This window comes from Electrophorus electricus, chromosome 17 (assembly GCF_041902795.1).
Source record: "Electrophorus electricus isolate QZ-2024a chromosome 17, ASM4190279v1, whole genome shotgun sequence".
Lineage (NCBI taxonomy): Eukaryota > Metazoa > Chordata > Actinopteri > Gymnotiformes > Gymnotidae > Electrophorus > Electrophorus electricus.
In genome coordinates, this window is record NC_137513.1 from 18,546,049 (window position 1) to 18,573,855 (window position 27,807).

The following is a 27,807-nucleotide window of genomic DNA, read 5'->3' on the forward strand; positions in this document are numbered from 1 at the left end:
ATGTTTACCATTTCCCTGGTAAAGCTCTTTTGATCGATGCAAATCCCAAGGACAGAAATCATGTCCCCCACAGATAACACACACCCTTTCACATCCTACACTACACACACATCCTCTTCACTCTACAGGTCATGACATCGGTTCATATCATGTTTTTTATCATGTTGATGATGCTCAGCCCTCTTCTCTAGTCCGGGCAGAGCCGAGGCTGTTAGCTGGCATTAAGACTTTCTTCTTTTCTCCATCTCTCCTCCTCTCCCCCATTCTTCCTCTCTCTCTTGCGCTGTGTAAGAAGCCCTTTTCTAGACCAGGGTGCAAGACGGCTCTTGTGAAAACGTAAGTAATGCATCCATCTCAGATCAGACCTGTATCCATGGCGACAGTGTAAGTTCATGAGGACCTGAAGGAGAAGTGAGTGAAGACAGGAAGGTCTGAAGGCACGGCATCGTGCTCTCTGACACGCAACACACCTGAACTGCACCTGCAGATTTCTCAGTGGTGCGAGACTGCTCTGAGTTCAGAATACTGCTCTACAACCCACGACTGAAGGCTCAGTATTGAGACAGGACATGCAGTAATGGCACTTATATTAGTATTCTAATGTAGAGCTGAAACATCTCCCTAATAAAGTAACAGTTATGCATCATGGGAAATGGAAAAACTAAATATTATAATATTTTATGTTGCCAGTTGAAACTTTACCCTGTTGGTTGTCATAGGCATTGTTTGTTGCACTAGGCACTGTTCCTGTCTGGGCGCTTTTCCTGTCTGGTGAGCTGTTCTTGTCTGGTGTACTGTTCCTGTCTGGTGTACTGTTCCTGTCTGGTGTACTGTTCCTGTCTCGTGTGCTATACTAAAATGGTTAGAATTCACACAGATTAACAAAAGGGATTTGGCAATTTTGGTCACCCTGTGTTGATTTTTTCAAAGTCAAGACAGCTACAGGAGAGAAGTTAATGTAATTTTATTGTCAATGCTTTTGCTGAAATAGAAGAGTATGAGAGACAACCAATAAAGCTCATGACCTTTTGATTTTTCATTAATTATACCACTTCTATTCAAATGTTTGCTTGCCTGGTGTGTAATTGCTTCATTTCCCTTCAAAGTTACCATAGGCAACAAGTGAAGATTGTAATGTTTACCATTACTGAAAAGTGTTTATTATTACTGAAAAGTGTTTATCATTACTGGAAGGTGTTTACCATTTCTGAAAAGTGTTTACCATTTCTGAAAAGTGTTTTTTTATTACTGTAAAGTGTTTATCATTACTGAAAGGTGTTTACCATTACTGTAAAGTGTTTAACATCACTGAAAGGTGTTGACCATCACTGGTGTTTATCATTACTGTAAAGTGTTTATCATTACTGAAAGGTGTTTACCATTACTGTAAAGTGTTTATCATTACTGAAAGGTTTGCTGGGCAGTTTGCAAATAAACTATTACTGTAGCCTCCTGGAGGCCTTGTACTCTTAGAGTGACTGGGTTAGGTGACTGGGTTAGGTGACTGGGTTAGGTGACCGGGTTAGATTATTTGCACTTAGCATAGATGTCTTCAACCCTTGGCAAATCCTTATTTCAGGGCAGTATTTATAATCTCCAGCAATCAAACAACAAGGAATCTGAATGCACTGCACGATCAAAATGTGAAACTAAACAGGCAGACATGACAGAAATTGTAATTATCTTTCAATCAAATGGAGGAAGACGAATTAGGAACACACACTCCCAGTTCTCCATTATACTGGAATGAATGTGTGACCATTATCTAAATGCACAAAGCTGTTCCCAGACCAACACGGGGTGGGGCGGGGGTGTTTGGGGGAGACCAGACCAACATGGGGTGGGGCAGGGGTGCTTGGGGGATACCAGACCAACATGGGGTGGGGCAGGGGTGTTTGGGGGAGACCAGACCAACATGGGGTGGGGCGGGGGTGTTTGGGGGAGACCAGACCAACATGGGGTGGGTTGGGGGTATTTGCAGGTCTTCTACACTCCATTTTTATGGGACTTCATTTTTATGGGAAGTTAATTCATATGAAGTTCTACAGTCTGCACATTTCACTCTGCAGCCAGACTCATATTTTATGTTTAACACGCAAAGGAGCACTTTCATGTCCATGCGTACTATCATGCATCAGATGATAGAGTCTTATCACATTGAGATGAAGTTTGATTACAGTAATTTTGTAATGTATAATACATAATGCTTGTCTGTCATTTTGATATGGAGCAACACATCAGCGAGAAGTCAGTTAAAGATTTGATTTAACATCAGAAAACTGATACACTTAAAAACCCCTCAGAAGACATCTTAACATCTGTTTGTAGAGAACTAATAATTAGTAGTATCAGACTAACAATAGAGAGGAATATCAGACTATAGAGAGAGAAATATTTTGGGTCATCAGAAAACTGTTATTCTTTGTGACATCAATCCTGTGGCGAGAATGTATTCTGATCTTGTTCTTTAGAGTGTGTGTCCTGATAGTGTCCTGTGGAGAGTGTGTGTGTCCTGATAGTGTCCTGTGGAGAGTCCTGATGAATTAAATCTGCACTGTCCACCAGGATCTATAAACTCTCAAAATGAGTCTTCAAATGAGCTGGCACTAACGCTGCTAATCTCAGACATAATCCCCCATCTGAGGGAGGTCCTCAGCCAAAGAGAGTAAACAAATATATGAAATCACACTCACAAACAAGCTCAGAGTCTGCGGCTCTCTGATGGCGGCTTTATAGAAATCCCTGAGCGAAATGTAAGCATGATGGTTTTTGGAGGGTTTTCTGCAGCTCTTAACAGTTCACTTGGGAATGTGCTTGGATGTTGAACATTGAGATTTGCAAGACTGACAAGTTAGTTCAAAATGTCTGTTTCTGACCAGGGTGGCGTTGTTGAATCAGGAACAGGCACCACAGGAGCCGAGGGTTCCTACAGCTGTGTAGTTCAGTCATTTAGCTCATGTATCGCTTACAGACATAAGCAGGGAAGCAGTGCATACAACACAACAGTGTATATAATGATGCACGTGCAACATACTGCAAACAGCAAGGGTTTAACATTTTGCTTTGATGTGACAACTACATGTTGTATTATTTAACACACACATGCCTGTAGTGGAACTGATGTAGATAACACACTCCTTAAAGGGACAAAAAGCTCTATATTCATTTTAAAAAATGTAAATGATAGCATTATAGAGGAAACTAATGCAACTTAATTAGCTAATCAAGCAGCTGGGCTGAAACCGGGGCCCCGTCAACAGGAACATTTATTTATGTGGAAGGAAAACCAACTCAGTCATATACAGTCTGGTGTGAGTTAACAGGAACTGTACAGCATGAGATACTGTATAAAGACAACAGCTGTAGGGTGTGTAAGGCAGGAGCACACTATGTAGGTGTTCACACTCTGTAGGTGTTCACACTCTCTATGGTGTTCACGCTCTGTAGTTATTCACGCTCTCTACATTCTGTAGGTGTTCACGCTCTGTAGGTGTTTCATGCAGACTGGAGCAGAGCACCCACTGCTCTACAGTATCTGAGGGAAATTTCAACTGCATGAGGGTGCCTGGATGTGATGCATCTCTCTCGTCTCTCTGTGCCTCATCTCTGTGTCTCGTCTCTCTGCGTCTCTCCCAAGGTCAGAGGAGTAAGACCATCTGGATGAGCAAACCCCCACCAATCCGCTCCACTAACAGGATGAGTCTCATCCAATCTGGAGTCTTGATTGAGCTTCACTCCCTACTCCTACTCCCAATTCCTACTCCTACTCCCTACTCCTACTCCCTACCCCTATTCCCAACCCATACTCCCTACTCCTACTCCCTACTCCTACTCCCTACCCCTATTCCCAACCCATACTCCCTACTCCTACTCCCTACTCCTTACCCATACTCCCTACTCCTACTCCCTACCCCCACCCCATACTCCCTACCCATACTCCCTACCCCACACTCCTACTCCCACTCCTACTCCTTACCCATACTCCCTACTCCTACCACTACTCCCACCCCATACTCCCTACTCCCTACTCCCCACTCCTACTCCCACTCCTACTCCTTACCCATACTCCCTACTCCTACCACTACTCCCACCCCATACTCCCTACTCCCTACTCCCCACTCCTACTCCCACTCCTACTCCTTACCCATACTCCCTACTCCTACCACTACTCCCAACCCATACTCCCTACTCCCTACTCCCCACTCCTACTCCCACTCCTACTCCTTACCCATACTCCCTACTCCTACTCCCCACTCCTACTCCCACTCCTACTCCTTACCCATACTCCCTACTCCTACCACTACTCCCACCCCATACTCCCTACTCCCTACTCCCCACTCCTACTCCCACTCCTACTCCTTACCCATACTCCCTACTCCTACCACTACTCCCACCCCATACTCCCTACTCCCTACTCCCTACCCCCACCCCATACTCCCTACTCCTATTCCCAACCCATACTCCCTACTCCTACTCCCTACTCCTTACCCATACTCCCTACTCCCTACTCCTACTCCCTACTCCTTACCCATACTCCCTACTCCTACTCCCTACCCCCACCCCATACTCCCTACCCATACTCCCTACCCCTACTCCCTACTCCCCACTCCTACTCCTTACCCATACTCCTACTCCCTACTCCTTACCCATACTCCCTACTCCTACTCCCTACTCCTTACCCATACTCCCTACTCCTACTCCCTACCCCCACCCCATACTCCCTACCCATACTCCCTACCCCTACTCCCTACTCCCCACTCCTACTCCCACTCCTACTCCTTACCCATACTCTACTCCTACTCCCTACTCCTTACCCCTACTCCCTACTCCCCACTCCTACTCCCACTCCTACTCCTTACCCATACTCCCTACTCCTACCACTACTCCCAACCCATACTCCCTACTCCCTACTCCCCACTCCTACTCCCACTCCTACTCCCACTCCTACTCCTTACCCATACTCCCTACCCCCACCCCATACTCCCTACCCATACTCCCTACTCCCCACTCCTACTCCCACTCCTACTCCTTACCCATACTCCCTACTCCTACTCCCTATCCATACTCCTTACCCATACTCCCTACCCATACTCCCTACTCCCTACTCCCCACTCCTACTCCCACTCCTACTCCTTACCCATACTCCCTACTCCTACTCCCTATCCATACTCCTTACCCATACTCCCTATCATACTCCCTACCCATACTCCCTACTCCTTTGGTTGGTATTGCTGTTCTAAGGAGACAGGCTGTCTCTGAATGTGAGTGTGTCCATGTGTACTACACTGTCAATTTACACAGACAACGCACACGCTGACATGCAGCATTAATAATCAGCTCTCCCCCCCTCCCTCTCCCCCCCTCTCTCTCTTTTCCTCACCCCCCTCCCCTTTCTCATTCTCTCTCTCATCTCAGTAGTGGCTCCCTATTTCTCAGCACTATAGCAAATCAGCACTTTATGAGCCCAAAGCCCAGGAGATGAAACATGCTAATGGATGTGCAGGCACAACTGTGAGAGCCAGTACTTTAAAAACCAGTACGTTAAACAAACCCAGTACTTTAAAAACTAGTAGTTTTAAAAAACAGTACTTTATAATTGTGCTACAATAATAGTTTAATACTTTTCACTTTCTCCATTTTCCCCCCTGTGGTTGTGCTACACCTTACGTCAGCTTACGTAATCTTACATCACCTTCTCACAGATGTTTATCTGAACAGTAGGATGATGTCAGACCACAGTTCTACTTCTGCCTCTAACTGGAAACATTGACATAAAGAAACAGCAAAAATGTATTGAATTTTAAGATTTTGAGAGTTGACACAAGAATTGAAGTTTACACAATCAGTTTAATAAATATGCCTCTAAATAAAGGCCACTGTAAATATCTTCATTTTATTCCAAATAAAACAAACTAATAAAATACATGAACACAGTCTCTATACTTTTTGCGCTACAGAGCACTGAAGACCTTCTGGAGTGATGGGGAAGAAGTTCCCTTTAATTTATGTTCAATTCATTCCCCCTGGCTCTGTGTGTGTGTGTGTGTGTGTGTGTGTGTGTGTGTGTGTGTGTGTGTGTGTGTCACTTTTCACTCTGTGATGTGGCCATTACTGAAAATATCTGCCAATCAATGCAATCACAGATTTCCCAGCTGACCAAGTTAGAAGGAAACACCCCACAAACAAAGACTGCGTGGATTACAAAACATGTACAGGTTGAAAGGAGTCAACACTCCTCAGGCAAAAGACTAGGCTATAAGCAAGAAAACACAAATATGGGAAAAATATTTAAAACACAAAAACTCCAATTTGTGGTTTTTAGAAACATTTTATTTATTCCATTACATCTAAAATAGCTCACCATGTGATCCGGTGGAATCAGCATTAGATACTGTTGTAGAATCAAGTGGTGGGTTCAGAAATACGTCACAGAGTTGGTGGGCTACGCCCCACTAGCTGGGAGAACCTGCATATGGCACTGAGCAGCTCACACTGACATGACTGTATGTACAGAGCAACTCACACTAACATGTCTGTGTGTACAGAGCAACTCTAAACAACAGGATTGTATGTACAGAGCAGCGCTCACTAACATGACTGTATAAATAGAGCAGCGCTCACTAACATGACTGTATAAATAGAGCAGCTCTCACCAACATGTCTGTATGTACACAGCAGCTCTCACTAACATGTCTGTATAAATAGAGCAGCTCACACTGACATGACTGTATGTACAGAGCAGCTCACACTAACGTGTCTGTATAAATAAAGCAGCTCTCACTAACATGACTATGTACAGAGCAGCTCTCACTAACATGTCTGTATAAATAAAGCAGCTCTCACTAGCATGTCTGTATAAATAGAGCAGCTCACACTGACATGACTGTATGTACAGAGCAGCTCTCACTAGCATGATTGTATGTACACAGCAGCTCTCACTAACATGTCTGTATAAATAGAGCAGCTCACACTAACATGACTGTATGTACACAGCAGCTCTCACTAACATGTCTGTATAAATAGAGCAGCTCTCACTAGCATGATTGTATGTACACAGCAGCTCTCACTAACATGTCTGTATAAATAGAGCAGCTCACACTAACATGACTGTATGTACACAGCAGCTCTCACTAACATGTCTGTATAAATAGAGCAGCTCTCACTAGCATGACTGTATGTACACAGCAGCTCTCACTAACATGTCTGTATAAATAGAGCAGCTCACACTAACATGACTGTATGTACACAGCAGCTCTCACTAACATGTCTGTATAAATAGAGCAGCTCACACTAACATGACTGTATGTACACAGCAGCTCTCACTAACATGTCTGTATAAATAGAGCAGCTCACACTAACATGTCTGTATGTACACAGCAGCTCTCACTAACATGTCTGTATAAATAGAGCAGCTCACACTAACATGACTGTATGTACAGAGCAGCTCACACTAACGTGTCTGTATAAATAAAGCAGCTCTCACTAACATGACTGTATAAACAGAGCAGCTCTCACTAACATGACTGTATGTACAGAGCAGCTCACTCTAACATGACTGTATAAATAGAGCAGCTCACTCTAACATGACTGTATAAACAGAGCAGCTCACTCTAACATGACTGTATAAACAGAGCAGCTCACTCTAACATGACTGTATAAACAGAGCAGCTCTCACTAACATGACTGTATAAATAGAGCAGCTCTCACTAGCATGACTGTATAAATAGAGCAGCTCTCACTAGCATGGCTGCCTGTTAGAGGGTGTGCTGCGTTAAGTGGCTCAATGCTGAACCTGCCTAAGGTAATCTAAACAAGTTACACACACACACACACACACACACACACACACACACACACATACACCCACACACACACGTACACACACACGTACACACACACACACACACACACACACACACACACACACACACACACACACACACACACATACACCCACACACACACGTACACACACACGTACACACACACACACACACACACACACACACACACACACACACACACACATACACACACACACACACACACACACACACCTACACACACACACACACACACACATACACCCACACATGTGCGCATGCATACACACACACACACACTCACACACACACACGCACACATACATGCACACATGCATATAGAAACACACAAACGTGCACATGCACACGCTGACGCACACACACACACACACACACACACAAATATGTCTATGACAAATGAGGGATTGCATGGCACACTTAACCGGTTTCCTTCTTAACAAACACCATGTGTAGTGTGTACCACAGTAAAGGATTGTGTGAACGCTCTGCGCAATTTACACAGATCCACGACGTTCCAGCCTCATAGTTCGAAACAGTGACTTCCGCATATTTGCACACCTTGATCTCAGAACTAGAATCTGAAAATTACTACTCGCCTGTAAAGAAAAGAATAGTGGCAGGATTCACAATGTGACTGACGCGTACGTCATCCAGGGCAGCGCAGACAGATCCAACAGGGACTGCAAACGCCCTTCCTGCTTGGACCCATGGAGGTCCTGCTTCAACACACATGAACAGTGGAGTTGATGTGAGGCCAGGTGAAGGGACATCACTCCACCTCACCTTCATCAGTGTCTCACGGCAACTCGCATGGAAAAAGGCACACGGCATATTCTACAGTATAATCAGCATTTGGCAAGTTACAATCTCTGTCAGTCTGAATATGTTACTTATATTTGCATCACACACTTTGTCTCACAGACAGGCAAACACGGGGAGAGAGAGAGAGAGAGAGAGAGAGAGAGAGAGAGAGAGAGTGAGGGAGAGAGCGAGAGAGAAAGTGAGGGAGAGAGAGAGAGAGTGAGTGAGAGAGAGTGTGAGTGAGGGAGAGAGAGTGAGGGAGAGCGAAAGCGAGAGCGAGAGAGAGAGAGTGAGCGAGAGAGAGAGAGAGGGAGAGAGAGAGAGAGTGAGGGAGAGAAAGAGAGAGTGCGTGAGCTCTACTGAGAGGTTTTTAGAGACTGTGCACAATTGTCGTTCCGCTGCCAGGTTCTTGATGCCGAGCTTCTGAAGCCTCATTCAAACTGAGAAACCGCAGGAGAGGCGTTTAAATGAGAGTGTGATTAAGGCTCAGCTACAGCGCAGACACGCTCCCTACTCAAACACAAGGTCGGATATCTGATCATCTTAAAAGTCAAACCACTTTCTGAGCAAAAAACTCACTACTGCACACAGCATGAAGAACTGGATCTGCTAGTATCAACAAGCAGCTTTTCAATATCACAGAGAGTTGTGGTTAATAGCTGGAGCGACCTGGAGCAGGGGTCATGCTAAAGCTCGCCAGAACCTGGTGAGGATTTTTTATTACTGTTTTATAAAGGAACCAGATAAAACTTAGGAAATTAAACAAACAACAATGGTAAAGACCAAGTGAATAAAACAATCAAAACACCCCAAAAATGTAGTAATGGGGTGAAACATTAAATAAAGGAAAACAGGGTTATTATGGTGTTGGTCTCTGTGCTGAGCATGGCTGTAATCCATGAAAACGAAGCGTACTCACACATTAGTAAAAACAGAAATCTTAGATCAGCTCCTCCCTCTCCAAATAACCATGTAACCACATTCATTAAAATATAGAAATGAACCAACTTTATAATGAACCTTAAACCAGGACAATGAGGCTGTCTAGTAGGGTTCGGTCGTATACTGATGCCATCATTTGGTGCCAGGATGTTCATAATGCCTAACAAAGTCATGCACCTGGAGTTGAACCAACCCCTGTGAGTCCCAGCACTGTGCGAGTCTAACCCCTGTGGGAGTCCCAGCCCTGTGGGAGTCATCGGAAAGCACCTGTCAACTACATCCCAGCGCAGATACACTGGAAATCATTAGTGCCAATCGCAGTGTAATGTTTACAGGTAGAAATACAGAATACATCACTGTACTCAAACAAACAGCTGAACCCACAAATTCAGATGGTTCTGAGCAAAAAATGGCTTTAATGGTGAAGATTTCAGCTAACCCTGAGTGGTAAGGGAGTGTGAAGAGGGATTATGGCAAAATGTGCAGACTCATTCCACACATCAAATACCCACAAAAATACCAGACACACAACCCTGTGACTGTAGACATGCAAGAACACAGAGAAGGACACGGGACAGACATGCAACAGACATGCGACAAGACACATGACGTGACAGATGCGCAGCAGACAGAAAACCCTTCAAATTCCCACAGAAACACTAACGAACTCTTCCAGAAATTCGAGAAATACAAATATATGATCACTGATGTTGTGCAAATATAAGCATTCCAACATTTAACAATCAAAACAATAGCAAGAAAAAATTATGATCAAACAAAACTACGATAAAAAGCTCTATTTCTGAAGATTTGTCACAAACAAAAATGAAGCTAACTGCTCAGAGTCTGTCATGAAGCAGCTCAGAACATTTACAGGTTCAAAGTTCCAGCAGCTTTCAAGGGAAACGACAGCACCACCAACCCTGCCTTCCAAACGCTCATGTGCTCGGTGGCCTGCACTGTGATTGGCTGTGTAGCATAGTGCCACACCCAGCACGCCAGCTGCCTGCTCAGCTGACACTTACCGTTCTCTGTGTTCTCGTGCTCCGTGTCCGTGAGGGTCAGGTTGGAGTTGGCTCTGCTCGACAGGCAGGAACTCCGGGCCGACCTGGTGTTGTTGCGAGCCCAGAGTCTGACGGCGTGCTCCGGGGAAGCCATCCCATCTGTCTCCGTGTCTGCGTCGGAGCCCAGGCTAACGGAGTAGTCGCGGCGGAGCATCCCCATGTCTGGCCGGTACGCTGCCATGTGGGGGGCCACAGGCTGGCCAAAGGCCAAGTCTCGCAAAGAGAAATCTGTCCCTGCAGTAAACACACGTTACCGAAGGTCACACGAGTCCGCTGTCCCACTTATATGTAGACTTTAGCTGTAGGTGTTTAAAACTTTGCTGTGTATCTGAGGGTTACAACCACTGACTAAATGTTACAGCAGAAATAATCAAACTAGATCTAATGATACAGATATTCCACATTATCACTCATTACTTCATCAAGACACCATAAAACAAACAAATACATGGTGGCAAATTAGATCAGTGAGAACAGATCAAGTCCAAATATGGCAGACAGGTTGCACACTGTGTCGTGACTGGCTGTGTCTCCACACTGTGTTGTGACAGGCTGTGCCTGCCTTTGATTGTATCACGTGTTCTGAGAAACCTTTCTACAGAACACTACTTAATTAACATTCACACGGCAGCAGCTTTTTATCGCGTCTCATTGGACAGCTCTCAGTGGGAGCTGAACGTCTTCTTCCAATGAAGAGCTAATAAACAGGAAATTATCTTAATCCATGCCAAAAAAGGGAGCACTGAAAGCGCTGTACTACAGCTCTGTATTACCTCTGCACTACAGCTTCATAATACAACTCTGCACTACAGCTCCATACTGCAACTCTTCACTACAGCTCCATACTACAACTCTGCACTACAGCTCCATACTACAACTCCGCACTCCAACTCCGCAGTCCAACTCCGCACTCCAACCCTGTCCTCCAACCCTGTCCTCCAACCCTGTCCTCCAACTCTGCACTACAGCTTTGTACAAGCTTTCAAATCGGTAGGATTTGTTGTGATTTTAACTGTTTAAATGATATCTGCCTATTTAATTTACCCTTTAAGCAGTAAATCCCTCCCTTATTAAGCGATCATTCATTACACGGATACTGTGCAGTGGCAAATAGCAAGTTATTCATTTGTCTTATATCTTTGCTAGCAGTGACAGCAAAATGGCACTTAGTGTAAATGCTGAGGAAGTGCAGTGATGTGAAAATCAGCTGTGAGTAAAGTGGCAGGAAGCAGATCATATTAAATACAGAGGCCAGACTGATGTTGGGGGAGGCTGTGATAACAGGGCGTCTGAACGCTACAATACATTCAGTATTCAGGCAGGGAGGCTGGTGTTTTTTCAGGTCATCATCAGCTGGACACATTAGAAGGTCATAAAAGACATCTGTGATTTGGCATTCTCCTCAGTGTGCTCATTAATCGGCCGCTGAGCTAATGGAACATGTGCTATACTTTCAGCTCTCTGTTATCTCTTAACTCTGAGAAGGTGCTGAGGAAGGAAATACATTAACCACAGACCAAATGCTCAAATGCACATCACTGTGAAGCATATCTAGGGGGACATGGTGCCTGTCAACAGCCTGCAAGCCACGCCCCACACCGCCACAGCCACGCCCCCAACACCACAGCCACGCCCCCACAGAGCTCCACTTTAGCATGGGCTGCTCAACAGAGAACGATGCTGAAGCCAGAGTAACTGATATTTGTGACTTCATCACAACATTACGCTTATATAAATGATAATATAAATGAGGTCAAAGCTGACGCTGATCAAAAACCTCTAAAGAGCGCGTGGACCAAATGTGATTTAATTACGCAGAACAAAACACCACAGTATGAATACATGCCAGTTTATGATCTTGATACACTGCCTGGTGAGATAATGTGATTAATTGATTAATAATGTGATTAATTAATGAGATCGCATTATACGACACACTGTCCAAATGACCAGCACCTCAATCAGAATCTGTATTTTTCTTCTTTAAAGTTCTTTTTTTCCAGGGTGTGGCATAGTGGGATGGTGGAGCTGAGATGTGTGAGCTGAGTGTGGCGTCGTGGAGTGACGCAGCAGGGTGCCTGGTGTGAGGAAACAGGTCGCGTGCCCTCACCCTGCCTGGTGACCTCGTCCACCTCGTGGTGTACCAGCTCTTTCACGCGACCTCCGTAGGTCAGCCGAGGGTCCTGGTCGAAGGCCTTGAGGGTCTCGCTGGAGCTGTAGGACTTGGGGTTGATCTTGCCATCCTCACTGTCAGCGGATGAGCTGGTGTATCGGCGCTCGGCGTCTCGCCGGGCGGTCAGGGATCGGTACGGTCGGCGCTCCTTCGCTTCCATGCTGAGCTTGTCTTAAATGTCCACATCAAAAGGGGGAGAAGGATGGTGTTCAGCTGCTGTGAATCTGGAACAGGCAGCAACAGACACAAACGTCACTGCTATGACCCTGCACCACCCTAACACTATAACACTGCACCACCCTAACACTGCACCACCCTAACACTATAACACTGCACCACCCTAACACTGCACCACCCTAACACTATAACACTGCACCACCCTAACACTGCACCACCCTAACACTATAACACTACACCACCCTAACACTGCACCACCCTAACACTATAACACTACACCACCCTAACACTGCACCACCCTAACACTATAACACTGCACCACCCTAACACTGCACCACCCTAACACTATACCACCCTAACACTATAACACTACACCACCCTAATACTGCACCACCCTAGCACTATAACAATGCACCACCCTAACACTGCACCACCCTAACACTATAACACTACACCACCCTAACACTGCACCACCCTAACACTATAACACTACACCACCCTAATACTGCACCACCCTAGCACTATAACACTACACCACCCTAATACTGCACCACCCTAGCACTATAACACTGCACCACCCTAACACTGCACCACCCTAACACTATAACACTACACCACCCTAATACTGCACCACCCTAGCACTATAACACTGCACCACCCTAACACTGCACTACCCTAACACTGCACCACCCTAACACTATAACACTACACCACCCTAACACTGCACCACCCTAACACTGCATCACCCTAACACTGCACCACCCTAACACTATAACACCCTAACACTATAACACTACACCACCCTAATACTGCACCACCCTAGCACTATAACACTGCACCACCCTAACACTGCACTACGCTAACACTCCACCACCCTAACACTATAACACTACACCACCCTAACACTGCACCACCCTAACACTACATCACCCTAACACTGCACCACCCTAACACTATAACACCCTAACACTGCACCACCCTAACACTACATCACCCTAACACTGCACCACCCTAACACTATAACACTACACCACCCTAACACTGCACCACTACATCACCCACTGCACCAGCCTAACACTACATCACCTTAACACTATAACACTACATCACCCAAACACTACAACACTGCACCACCCAAACACTACACCACCCTAACACTACATCTCACAGGAAGTTTCACTGAGACCATTTCAATTCTCATTTCAGCTTTTTCAATTCTGTTCAGTGTCACTCAATAAATCAACTTGAGTTATATAGTCACTGAACAAGAATAAAAAAGGGTGTGAAATTCCCATTTCTTTATCTTGTTTCTTCAAATCATCTATCCTGTCATTTTACTGTCTTAGACAACGATAACAATGTCTTTCTCTCAACTGCTCACCCAGAACAGTGCAAGATATACATACAAGGAAGAGGGTTTCAGTTAAGAATCGGCCACGCTTTCTCTCAGACCCACTAATAACCTTACACACAGATGCCTGACATGAACACCAACATTTCTGCCATTTTATGTTGCTGATTAGACCATAAATGTCAGTAAACAAAACGAACCAAACAAGGACAATGACGTGCGGCACTCGATCTTGCCATAATGGTTTACCTCCTCTGTCTAGTCTGAACTTCCATTATGCTACACGCTAGCTTTGCGCAAACCCTACTGCTCCTAAAACAGTCGGCAAGATTTATCCTGCTAAACTATGCTACACAAATTTTGTGACTGTAAACTTTATGTTCCAAATTCTACCACAAATATTCACCTTTTTTTCTCATTTAATGAGTCTGAGAGAAAATGCAACACTTACTGCAGTCTTCCCATGATGGGAATCACAGCTATCTCTCCAGGTGTAGTGTTGTTTATTAGACAGGAATCACATGGGATGTTACTAATGTAACAGGGTGTTACACAGGAGCAGTAGTGTAACATTAATATAACAGGGTGTTACACAGGAGCAGTGGTGTAATACTAATGTAACAGGGTGTTACACAGGAGCAATAGTGTAATATTAATATAACAGGGTGTTACACAGGAGCAGTGGTGTAATACTAATGTAACAGGGTGTTACACAGGAGCAGTAGTGTAATAATATAACAGAGTGTTACACAGGAGCAATAGTGTAATATTAATATAACAGGGTGTTACACAAGAGCAGTGGTGTAATACTAATGTAACAGGGTGTTACACAGGAGCAGTGATGTATTACTAACATAACTGAGCCTAGCTGCTGTAGGATAAGAAAGGTCAATGGCACAGGAATCAACTGCTGGGTTACTGTTTCCTCCAGGGTTCGCTTAAGGTGGAAAGAGTTCCCCTCTTGATTGATTTAATGTTTCCATTGAACTCTCCACAATAGCAGAGATCCAAATGAGGTGTTCAACGCAGCAGAGATCGTCAGGCACGTCATGCTTGTCTGATGTGCGGGGAGAGGCTGATTTATACGTGCAGAAGACAGACTAGGTGAAAAGGTCGGTATGAGTCACAGGTTTGGAACTAGTGTTAAACAGCAGCACTAAAACAACACCATTACCGTAGACAGCCTCTGAGTTCAAAGTTAAGATCTAAAATCTAAAAACAAACTTCAAAGCAAAGATTTTTAAGCTCTTTAAAGGTAGTTAAAATGTGTTGAGTTTGGGCAGCAGTTCACATTACATCAGACCTAAACTCCTTTCAAACGTCCCTTCATTGGGGCATCCATTGTGGTGCTGAGGTCACCTTTTGTATGGACTGACAGCTGAAAAGATGGCAGTGATTAATAACATGGGGACCTCAGCGTGGGGACCCTCTGCCCTTCGCACAAACGCCTTTCACTTCCAGATCCACACAGGCTCTTCAGCTGGCCGCTCACATTTCAGACTTTGGCTTCAGGGTTACCATATTTTCAGTCTTTACACAGGAATCTCCAGCCTGTGCTGATTCATTCTGAGGCTTTATGTTGCCGTATGAGGGGGTTTTGTTGAAATGTTTTGTCTTGATTTCCAGAGAGATCAGTGCAGACACGCAGATGCAGCACCTTCCCGGACAAGACTTACTGCTTGGTACTGCGTGGTCGGTGTGTGTAAGGTCATGTCTTTCAGGCCCTGGGAAAGTGGTCCATTCTTTCAGTAAAGCAACAGGCCTCACATGCACTATGACAGTGGATGCCTGGTGCATATAAGTGTCTTTGGAAGGAGAATGTTGACTGGCATGCATCTGCTAAAAATTTAAGATCAAGTTAAGTGAAAGACCAAGAATACATTCTGGTCCTCTGTGTGCGTGTGTCTGTGTTTGATGATACATTTGGTAGAAGTAATGATCTGGACGGAGAAGTCAGACATGTCTGTTTTTATCTAATCACCACAGCTGAAAAGCATCTGAGGACAAGATGCCAATGGGTTTCTGGAGGCTCTGGATTTGTGCCATATTGGGCAGAACAGTAGAAGAACAGCCCTGATAGACTACACTGGCAGGTGGGAAAAGCCCTTAATATAGCTGCAGAAAATTCTAGACAAATGCTTTATGTCATGGCACTGCAACAATGTGTCAAAAATGTCAGGACATGCTTCACTGCATTAACATGATGTTAGCCTATATTTCTCTTTCACACTGATGTTTCAGTGTATGTAGACAAGCCGCGGGTGAGAGAGCATCACCACTGGCTGCTTTCGTTTCAGAAGACTTCAGTAGCCCTTAGTCCGTTACCATGCACCGACAGATTCAATACTGTCTTAGGACAAGCAAAACAGAAGACTGGATAACGTGTGGTGTCTTCTAGTTCTGATCTACACATGGAACCCATGTATGTGAGCTATTTGAGCATTTTTATAGTATTGGAGTTGTTTGTGGTCTGATGTAGAGAATTACAAGTCCATTGCTTTAAACCATAAAGACAAGTGTGCATGGAGGTGACATTTGGTTCGTACTACAGAGCCCTGCTGTTGAGAGGACAGCAGAGAGCTTGGCTAAAGGCCTAAGAAGCTTTGAACTCAGCCGCCCTTCAGAGGTTACTGGACATACGATGCTGGTCATATCGTCCCTGTCAGCATTACTCTGTCTCCACATTCTCCACCCAGGTTTGTTTTACTGTGTTAAAAACTAGCTAGTTCAAGTTTCCTGATTTTAAAACAATAGGTACAACAAAACCGCAGATGTTCAGAAGGGACATTACTGACTGTTGCAAACACCACGTTGCGTGCCTAGAAGAGACAACACAGCGGTGATTTTTCTTTATTTTTGCTGTCATATGTATCCTCAAAACCTCGCATAAGAACGATAAATCAGCGTTTTTGCATCAGGAAGTTCCAAACCTGTCAGATAGGTAGAAGCCAGTTGGGGTGATGCTGTGTAGCGCCCAGGTTTAAGAACTCAGCGTGGGCTGCAGCATATCTACACCACCCACTCAGTCACAGCCAATAGCAGATCAGAGCAGGGGAGGACAGTCAGGTTTTAAAGCTCACCTGCTCAGCTCTGACAAACAGCCAGGACTCAGCAGAATGGTGTGCTTTCAACACAGAGGGCAGAGAGGAGGATCTGAACTCAACTCAACACTCTTGAGAAAATGAGAGGGGTGAGTTATGGAGCATGAGTGGGGGGTAAATTATGGGGAGTGAGTGGGGGGGATGAGTTATGGAGAGTGAATGGAGGGGTGAGGTATGGAGAGTGAAGGTCTGGGAGAAGGTGGGTGGTTGGTAACACAGTGGCTCATTAGCAGTGATTACAGCTCATTATGCCCCCTGGCCAGGGCAGGGGCAGATTAACAGCCTTGGCAGAGGTGAACACAGACCGAAAGGCAGCTAAGCAATAATCAACTGGCTGTAATCTCCTCCTGGGCAAGAGGCTGTCCTCCCACATCTCAAACTCTCTAAACATGCTGACAGAGCAGAACCTGCGCTACGGGGACACAGTCACTACCCCAGTTACATCAGACGATCCACGCTGTGATTCTGCACACAGCACTGCGTTAAATATACCCCTTTACCACGAGCCAGTGAGTGCTAGCAGGCTGACAGTGAAGGGGCATTAAAAACTCTTCTTGTCCCTAAGCTCTATGTGAAGGGGTGTGTGTGTGTTTATGTGTGTGTGTGCGTGCGTGCTCGTGTGTGTTTATATTAAATGATGCACAACCAATCCAGAGTATTGGATCGGCACCAATACTGACCTTATTATTCAAATTGTATATCGACCAGATGCGTCCGATACGTTAGATAGTGTCTTATCTGCAGCTGCTTTGGAAGTGTTATTCCAAAACGTGATAAACGTCAAAAACACTGTTTTTATTAACAGAACAGAAGCGAAAGCTCATATCTACGGTAATTATGAATGCCAGCGACCTCTGGTTGGTGGTGCCGGGGTCCATGTGACCTTTTGTTATATGTCATGCTTTTCTGTTGCATGTGTTCTATGTTTTGGTTTTGTCCGCCATATAGGTGTCAGTCACTGATGTTGTGTTGGCTTCCTTTAGTTCCTGTTTCTGCACATTTATGTTCTTTTTAATTTTCACTAAACTCTTAATTTGGAGACACGTATGCTTCCTTCCTTTTTCTCACGTTCGTCGCCCATGACAAGAGGTAAACGTCTTATGAAATTAAAGTAGAAAACATTAAATCCGTCACGGTTGTTTATGCTGTGGGACACGTCAGAATAAAAGCCACGTGCAAAAACTTCCCTTTACTGCATCGTCACGGGACGCCCCCCCCGACAAGTCACGTGGTGCGGCCGGCCTGCCGCGTGCAGGGGGGTTCACCCTTGTATGTGGCCACGCGCTCCTGCACGGGCTTTAAAGGTGCATGTTGCCGTGCATTTAAACCCCGCCAGGGCGTCTCGGGCTTGGCCACTGTTGGCTAGCGTCTGAGTAGAGTGATAGCATCCATGTTTGTCAAGCCTAGGTTAATGTCTTTATCGGTAGCGTTGAGTGTGCTGATGTTCATTGTTAATGTTATGCGTGAGTGCCACCATTGTCTTATACGCTCGATGTGATTGCATGTTTCCCAAAGTCAAGGGAGTCTGTGCGTCCTGCTCGTGCAATCGTTACACGTATTAGCATCGCAAGCGAACTTTGTCATGTGGGGTAAAAGATAATTAAATAAGAATAATGTGCTTAAATGTAAAATGAATAATAACGGTGCTTTATTTAAAAAATTCTCAATTTAAATGTCAGTTAAGAGTAGCACCATTCATGCTGTCTAATAAACATGTCTGTAATTCAAAAGTATTTTACACTTCATACAGCTACTAGTAGTATTTGCAAAGCTACATTTTCACAGGGAGGAAGCAACAGTAAAATATAACAGGACCGCTGACCCCACAACGCCCTGAGCACCAACACCTGAGCCCTGGTACCTGCTTAACCAGCAGCTCTCCTTCAGTTTCTCCCGCTGCACACATCGTGCTGTCCTGTCGTTCCTATAATCTCTTTGGTGATCCTGTTGTGTAGTTCACTCTGCCGGTCATGTGTCTGACTGCCTTCTGTTTTCCGTTGTCCATTTTGTTGTCCATTAAACCGGCTGAAGTGTTCGCTCTCGTCTGCCGTACCATCATTCCTGCATTAGGCTGGTGATCGTTATCCTTGAGTTCACAACTGCAATAAGTAAGTTGTAGTCTCCACATATTTTAATTTGTGCTCAAGACATAAACTTGACATTGAGAAGAAACTGTAGCTACCGTTTGTGACACGGGTGCATATTATGCATAGTGTTGCTTACAAAATACCATAGACGGTAGCAGGGAAAGCGATCTGAATCATAGCTGTCCTGTCTGTCAAACAAACAATGAACTCTGAAGCAAAAAAAGACACCGTTAGCAAAGTAATTGGCTAATATTGGAAAATTAGCCAACTAATGTTAGTTATACAGCTGAAACAACTTCACAAATACAAGGTGCATTACATTACTAGGGAAACATTTAATTCCACAACAATATTAATTGGTCTGGCTATTTTTGGTAGGTAGCTAGCACACCCTACCAATAGAACAGAAACAATAAAACAGCCAACTCCACATAACTCCTGAAACCATTCATCTTCTGGAGCTGTCAGCAACTCTGAAAGTCAAGCCAGTGTTTATTCTGGTCTCAACACCTCTGATAAGCCAAGGTAGTGTTTATTCTGGTCTCAACACCTCTGATAAGCCAAGGTAGTGTTTATTCTGGTCTCACTACAAAAGAAAGCCAAGATGGTGTTTATTCTGGTCTCAACACCTCTGATAAGACAATCTAGCGTTTATTCTGGTCTCACCACTGAAGAAAGCCAGTCCAGTGTTTATTCTGGTCTCACTACGGAAGAAAGCCAAGCTAGTGTTTATTCTGGTCTCAACACCTCTGATAAACCAAGATAGTGTTTATTCTGCTCTGCCCACTGAAGAAAGCCAGTCCAGTGTTTATTCTGGTCTCACTACGGAAGAAAACCAAGCTAGTGTTTATTCTGGTCTCAACACCTCTGATAAACCAAAATAGTGTTTATTCTGCTCTGCCCACTGAAGAAAGCCAGTCCAGTGTTTATTCTGGTCTCACTACGGAAGAAAGCCAAGCTAGTGTTTATTCTGCTCTGCCCACTGAAGAAAGCCAGTCCAGTGTTTATTCTGGTCTCAGCTCCATCTCTGTTACGCTCCCCTCTTCAGTTCTGTTTCTTTGCTTTGACCACATTTATTTCAGAGCTTAGTCATATCACTTACTCATATTACTGATATGAATATATAAGCACTGAAATAAATGTGTGCTAGTTCTTTTACCAAACAGAGATTTTTCATATCTTAAAATACATTTTTGCTTCCTTGTTGGTGAGCTTTGTGTTCATTTCATGACATGTACAGTAGCGTTCTCTGTGGGTAAGGGCTTTGGAGGCAGGGCTGTGGGGGGGGGCTTTGGAGGCAGGGCTGTAGGGAGGGGCTTTGGAGGTAGGGCTGTGGGGAGGGGCTTTGGAGGCAGGGCTGTAGGGAGGGGCTTTGGAGGTAGGGCTGTGGGGAGGGGCTTTGGAGGCAGGGCTGTGGGGAGGGGCTTTGGAGGCAGGGCTGTGAGGAGGGGCTTTGGAGGCAGGGCTGTGGGGAGGGGCTTTGGAGGCAGGGCTGTAGGGAGGGGCTTTGGAGGCAGGGCTGTGGGGAGGGGCTTTGGAGGCAGGGCTGTAGGGAGGGGCTTTGGAGGCAGGGCTGTAGGGAGGGGCTTTGGAGGCAGGGCTGTGGGGAGGGGCTTTGGAGGCAGGGCTGTAGGGAGGGGCTTTGGAGGCAGGGCTGTGGGGAGGGGCTTTGGAGGCAGGGCTGTGGGGAGGGGCTTTGGAGGCAGGGCTGTGGGGAGGGGCTTTGGAGGCAGCTTTGGAGGCTTTGGAGGCCTTAACAAAGGATCAACTTTAACCTGGATCTGATTTAAAACAGCTGATCCCAATCCATTAGAAAGTGCCTGGATTGGCTCTGATACTGATATTTTGGATCCAGTCGGGATATCCCTTGTTTTCTCAATTATATTAGTATTATTAGCATTGTTCATTTCCAACCATTAAAACAGTCTTGCAACATTATCACTACATATCCTTAATGTTGTAATCTATAGAGACCTGAGTGTAATTTAAAATAGATGGCTCATGTGGGACAAAAAGACCTAAAACTGTAGCATATTCCATCGTAATATTTCACAGAAGGCAGGAATCCGACGAGAAAGAAAAATGGGTCACAGACGGAAAACGTCACTCACTGTATTAAAGATGCTTAAACATATTTCAGAGTTCTGAAAATATTTCAAAATATTCCACGTTTTCAAGTAGCATCAAAGAGAATACCTTTACACAGACCTCCAGTGTGTATGTCTTTCCCAATTCAGAACCAGGTACAGCATTCCAATAATGGGATAGCTGCTCCTTTCCACAATGAACAACATGACACAATATGCATGTGAAAGCAGATGATGAGAAAAGCATTGCTAACGTTCCTAGAGGCGTGCTCTTGCACATGCCTCGATAACCGAGGAAAATTTAGACCAGTGCACACAGTAATGGGGACAGTGTACTGTCCCCATTACAGTAAAACAAAGCCAGCCCAACTTCAGGCCTTGGGAGATGACAACTCTAATCTGCATCGTGGACTCAGAGACCCTCTGTCCGATCTGTAATCTCATACTCTCTTCAACCAGGAGTCATTAAGAGGCCTATCAAACAATAAAACACATATCCATGCACACACACCAACGCCCACTCCCACGCCCACACACACACACCCACACTCACCCAAACCCACACACACACACACAGCCACACTCACCCAAACCCACACATACCCACACACAGAAACACCCCCGCCCAAACCTACACACACGCACAAACACCCACGCCCAAACCTACACACACACAAACACTCCCATGTAAACCTACCCCCACAATCACACACACTTACGAACACCCCCATCAAAACCTACACACACTCACCAACACAAATAACCCTGCCCAAACCTACACACAGACAGCCACACACCCCCATCCACCAACATCCATACACCACAAACACAATTCTAAATAAATAAAATAGGTAATACAATTTGTTTTAAATCTCGATTCTGACCCTTTAAAGGTTTTATAGGAGAACACACTTTAATGGTTAACTCAAATAAAACAAAATCTTAATTCTAAAATTCTAAATTCTTAAATCTAAAATTAAGATTTTAGAAATTGTTTAAATTATTTTTTTAATTAAACATTTTGTTTAATTAATTTTTAAAAATTAAGATTTTAGGAAACAAATCTATAAATAAATAGACAAAAACAACATTCTATATATATATCAGAACAAATTCAAGCAGCTTTTAAAAGTAAATGAAGGAGAATACTGTGGTCAGCTTATGCTCCATGGTACAAGAAATTCCCATCAGCTCAGCTCTGTCAGTGTTTTGCTGAGAAAACTGTTCACGGCCAAGGAGGGAATTGGTAATGAGGGTCAATTACTTTAGTCAGCCGCTTAAATTCGACATTTTCTGCGCTTTTTAGCGTCGCGTTTTTTGCAGTAAAGTAGCCACTGCATTCATAAGACATTTGCTGTAGAAAGCGGTCGCTGGTCTGTTGTTTCGTCTTTTGAGCTTTGTGTTGCATCGTTGTATGTTGTATCTTCTTCAGTAACGCTATCGCTCAAGTTTCCGTTAATGTTTTCTGTTGTCGTTTTCACTTTAAGATTTCACACGCCGGCGTTCACGTCTACGCTCATGCTGGGGGCGTCAACTTGGCGTGGCCGTACCCATTCCAGCCACATGATTGGTTCGCCGCGGCGCTGTTCTCATTCTCATTGGCTTTTCATGTTGTTTTCGATGTTGTATCGAACATGTCATATATTTATATTGAAGAAAGGTTATTTCAATTATCGTTATCGTTTTATCGCCCAGTCCTAACACACACACACACACACACACACACACACACACACACACCTACCTGCCCCCCAAACATACAAACATGTACTCCCATGCATATGCACCCATTCACACACACACACACAAACATATACACACAATCACACACTCCCGACATAAACACACACACACACACACACACACACACACACACACACACACACACACACACACACACACATCAGAATATTGTGCAGTGTGTACTGGTGGAAATATCTGAGACTCCCTGTGAGAAAATGCTGTTCTGGTACAGTGCTGAAACTGACTGAGCAAAGATTGTTCTGAACAGAGACAAGACTCATGTTCCAAACGCTTTCTGGAAATGGCAGGGCCCTCTACTGGCTTCCAAAAACAGCATGGACAACACTGTGCCTTCAGATCCGACTGACTCTCTTTCCTCGCGCACAGAACGCAGAGGCCAAAAGCTCTGGCCCAGACGCTCACGGCACACACACACACACACACACACACACACACACACACACACACACACACACACACACACACACACACAGATACAGGCCCCTGTATCAGCAAAGCACTTCTACAAGCAAAAGCTGAAAACAGAGTATACACTCTTTTACACTCACATTTCACTTGTTCTACACTAATTTTACACGCACTCTACACTCAATTTAAAATTATTTTTGCCATTTTGCCCCTCAGCACCTCCAGTTAAACTTCAACAGATCCCAAGACGGTATTACAACAGCTATTCTGTAACAATTCACTTGATACTAGTCACTTGATAGTGAATATAAAAAAAAAAATTAAGTGTTAAAGGATATGACATTGTAACAAGTTGACTGAATTGCATAACCCTGAAATAAAGACCAATTAAATTAAAAGACATTTCCGAGATAAACTGTGCTATCCTTGCACCTTTCCTTATCACCTTTTTAAACTGCATGCAAGCATCTGTTTTCTGCAGTGATCCAGGGTTAGAGGCACAGTGGGAGTCGGCCTATGGACAGAGACGGGAGAAGAAAGGTGGAAAGGTGGCGGAAGTGGATCAGAACAGCTCTTTTCTGGGAGAACCCACTACACTGGGTTGGAACTGGCATCATTTCTCCACGTGTGCCATTCTGACTTATAGCTCAAGTCAAACGGAGTCCTGCCTAAGATGAATAAATGATTCATTAGTGTAACCAATGGTAAATAAATAATGAAGTGATCAAACAGCATATTTTGTGTCATTAATGCAGCAGTCCATCAGTGAATGGAGCTGGGTTAGGTGGACTGCTTTAATGGGGACCGAAAGACCCAGGCCCTGTGCCTGCCTCTAAGTTCATACATGATGCATCACTATATACAAGATGGCATCACTATATATGGTGGCATCACTATATAATGTGGCATCGCTATATAATGGCATCAATATATAACATGTCATCACTATATAATGGCATCAGCCTAACAGCATACGGACACGACCACTGGTCTGTATTTTGTTTTCCCTTTCAGTGAGTGTAGCCCAATACAAGCTGCTGTCAACAACGTAATCCAAGGGGCCTGAGTTTACTGCACAAGGCGACATGCTTTGATAGCAGTACTAAATCTCATGTGTTAAAGTCCCAGTTCATGAATATTTGCTTAGCCTGCGAGACAGGAACGCTGCCTTTATAGCTCTCTAGTAGAAGCTCCGAATAATGAGTAAAAAAGGGATCACAGCGTAGATCCATGGAGGCGCCCTGGCAGAAATGGGAGAACCCCCAACCACCCAGCACACTGCGTGCAGTCAGGGCAGCGCTCCAGGCATTACAGCATTGGCTCACTCCAACGAACCAGGCAACACTGCTGGAAGAAAGGAAACAGAAGCAACTATTCACACCTCAGCCGTGACAATAACCTGAGCAGATAAAGAATCACTGCAGAGAGTCATTATTGGAAATAAGCTATAGATCCAGCACAGCACACACCCCTTCCACTGGTCAGTCAGCACGTTTTCTATGTTCATCTGGTTCTGTAGGTAGGATTGATTACGACAGCTGCAGCCTACAGCTATCCAGGGTCTAATCAGACAGACCCAGGCAGGCTGAAGCAACAGCCCCCACAATATAAACCATATGAGGGTGCTTTCAGGTTGGGAGGGGGCTCTCAGGTTGGGGGCGTGAGGGTGCTCTAGGAGAAGGAGAAGGATCCTCTATGATACGCCCAGGAAGTCTCTCCCAACATCTCTGGCAGTCATAAATCACACTGAATTAATGTGTCACACATCTCACACAATAGACACATGCACACAAACACATTGACACCCCCTCACACACACAGAGAGAGTACTGTCTAATTTCCCCCTCTTTCACATCCCACCTAATGAATATGTTAACCAAATAGCGATGGGGTAAATTGGTGCAGAGTCTGGAGCTGTGTGGGAACATGGGGGGGCAGGACTGCTGAATCAGCCCCTCGCGTGTTACGCTGGCATCTGCCGCTTGTATGACTGTAGCTGAAAGTCAATGGGGCAGCAAAGTGAATGAAACTGAAGCATCTGAAGAACTCCTGCAGGAACAAGACGAGGCCATGATGCACGTTAAACAAAACGCTGCAGTGGCATTTCATTCCAATTCTAGTTAGGAAGCTCATATTACTAAAACATCAACACCTTCGCCATGACATTTACCCCATGTGTCTAAGATTCCTTGCTTACAGGAGTCAGTCTGCTCTATATGACAGTCCTGTGAAGCCAGTACCATGCAGTGAAGCCAGTGCAGTGAAGACAGTGCATTGCAGTGAAGAAAGTGCTAGCGGGAATTCATGCTTGCTCAGCACACAGGAAGAAGTTGCACTGAAAGCCCTGTCTCACCGTCTCACTTACTGATGGTTGTCATTGATAGCAGTAGCAATGCTAAGCAGCAGGTTCAGATGACACACACTACTGTGTGCATCTCTCTGTCCTCTCGGACACCCACCTGCGTGTTCTGATAAGCTAACAGCATGGCATGAAGCAACATGACCAGTTTATTAGCTCCGTGGCTGGCCGTGCCCAGTACACCGCAGACAAGCTTGAACCTTCCAAAGCACAAAGCACAGCTTCCAAGCTGACCACACTGACCACACCACTGAGCACTATGCACGGACACAGAGACCATCGCCTCCAGTCAGCTGGTCGTGCAGCCCTCAGACTAAACCACACACGCTGGGCAAAAGGTCAACGGAACCCTGAGGGCGTGGCTGAGGAGAGCAGCTATAGCACAAAGGCAGCTGGGTAACACCGACAAAAGTTTATTCAGTTTGTACAGTTTATTTATACTCATGTTCGTCATTCTTTGGTTTTCAAGGAGAGGCTCAAACTCCTGATGACACCTGAAAGACTGAAAACATCGCGCTCACACTGAAAGGCATTCCAGGACTCACCGGCAAAAATACTGGAAATGAGGTCCATCATAGCAACATGTCAAAGAACAGGGAAGAAAATCATGGAAACCATGAATGTCTCCCAATCTGGACAGCTATCGCAAAATCCATGTGTTTGTCTTTAATTACCTTCTTTTACACATGAAGAAACATGGTTATAAAATCAACTGCGAAAAATTAACTCAAGCAGTGGTACTCAGTCAACAGATGGGTGTGAAAGATGACAGATTACACAGTGGAGTACAGAGAGATTAATTCTGTGGGCATGTGGATTACACAGCGGTGTATAGTGAGATTAAAACTGTGGCCATGTGGATTACACAGCGGTGTATAGTGAGATTAATACTGTGGCCATGTCGATTACACAGTGGTGTATAGTGAGATTAATACTGTGGCCATGTCGATTACACAGTGGTGTATAGTGAGATTAATACAGTGGTCAGGTGGATTTCAGGGGCCTGTCTTGCTCCTGAGGCTTTGTTTTCTGTGTAGATCTGGGAAAGCTCACAAAACCTGCAGGCCGGGGGAAGCCAGCTATCAGCTCAACGCCCACAACTGTGCTCTGCATTAATTACCCTGTTGGCTTCTTTAGCATTCTGGCACTGGATTGCGCTTTCCACACATTAATACCTTCAAAAAATGCTTCATACAGCACATGGACCCATTATGACTCCAACACAGAGATACACAGAGATAGACAGACACTCCAACACAGAGATACACACATACTCCAACACAGAGATACACACATACTCCAACACAGAGAAACTCCAACACAGAGATACATTTTGATCCTTGTGCACAGATCATTAGGATTCCAGTGCACAGATTTGTTAGGATACCCCAACCCTCGTAAACTGCCCTCAAAAACTGCACAGCTGTGATGGAGCAAGCGATACAAAACTTGCAGGTGTGCGTATGTGTTATAATAAAATCCCTCTTACTGGGCAACAAAAAAGTGGCGGTGGAGAAGAACCAAAATGCTTTTGGAGGGAATCTATTGTCTGTCCAAAGTGGGGTTAGGCAAGGTCAGAAAAGGTCAGGAATGTCCATGTTGTGCATGAAGACCAAGCCTGCAACCTCAAAGTGCTTTCACCCCTCAGG

General features: G+C 44.9%; 1 protein-coding gene and 1 long non-coding RNA gene across 18 annotated transcripts in view; one reads left to right on the plus strand and one right to left on the minus strand.

The window, feature by feature from the left end:
- tenm4 (teneurin transmembrane protein 4) overlaps positions 1-27,807 on the minus strand; it is a 170,322-nt gene that overhangs the window by 115,082 nt on the left and 27,433 nt on the right. For 9 of the 12 annotated variants that reach the window (XM_081699661.1, XM_035534072.2, XM_035534067.2 and 6 more), the window contains 2 exons: positions 12,762-13,048; positions 10,613-10,885 (listed from right to left, as the gene is read on the minus strand). In XM_081699661.1, the coding sequence (XP_081555787.1) occupies positions 10,613-10,885; positions 12,762-12,984 (496 nt within the window). In that variant the 5' untranslated portion in view covers positions 12,985-13,048. Of the gene's footprint in view, positions 1-10,612; positions 10,886-12,761; positions 15,356-19,314; positions 20,911-27,807 lie in introns of those variants that run through there. The other 3 variants (XM_081699663.1, XM_081699662.1, XM_081699657.1) reach the window with 2 other exon arrangements.
- On the plus strand, positions 10,946-24,522 carry LOC145651793 (uncharacterized). Of its 6 annotated transcripts, none has more exons than XR_014117778.1 (7): positions 10,946-11,641; positions 12,641-12,957; positions 15,353-16,209; positions 16,339-16,445; positions 16,594-16,774; positions 16,904-17,048; positions 24,281-24,522. It is a non-coding gene; the product is annotated as an uncharacterized LOC145651793 (long non-coding RNA). The 6 variants fall into 6 exon arrangements; XR_014117781.1 differs by having other exon boundaries at positions 16,650-16,774; XR_014117782.1 differs by having other exon boundaries at positions 15,353-16,048.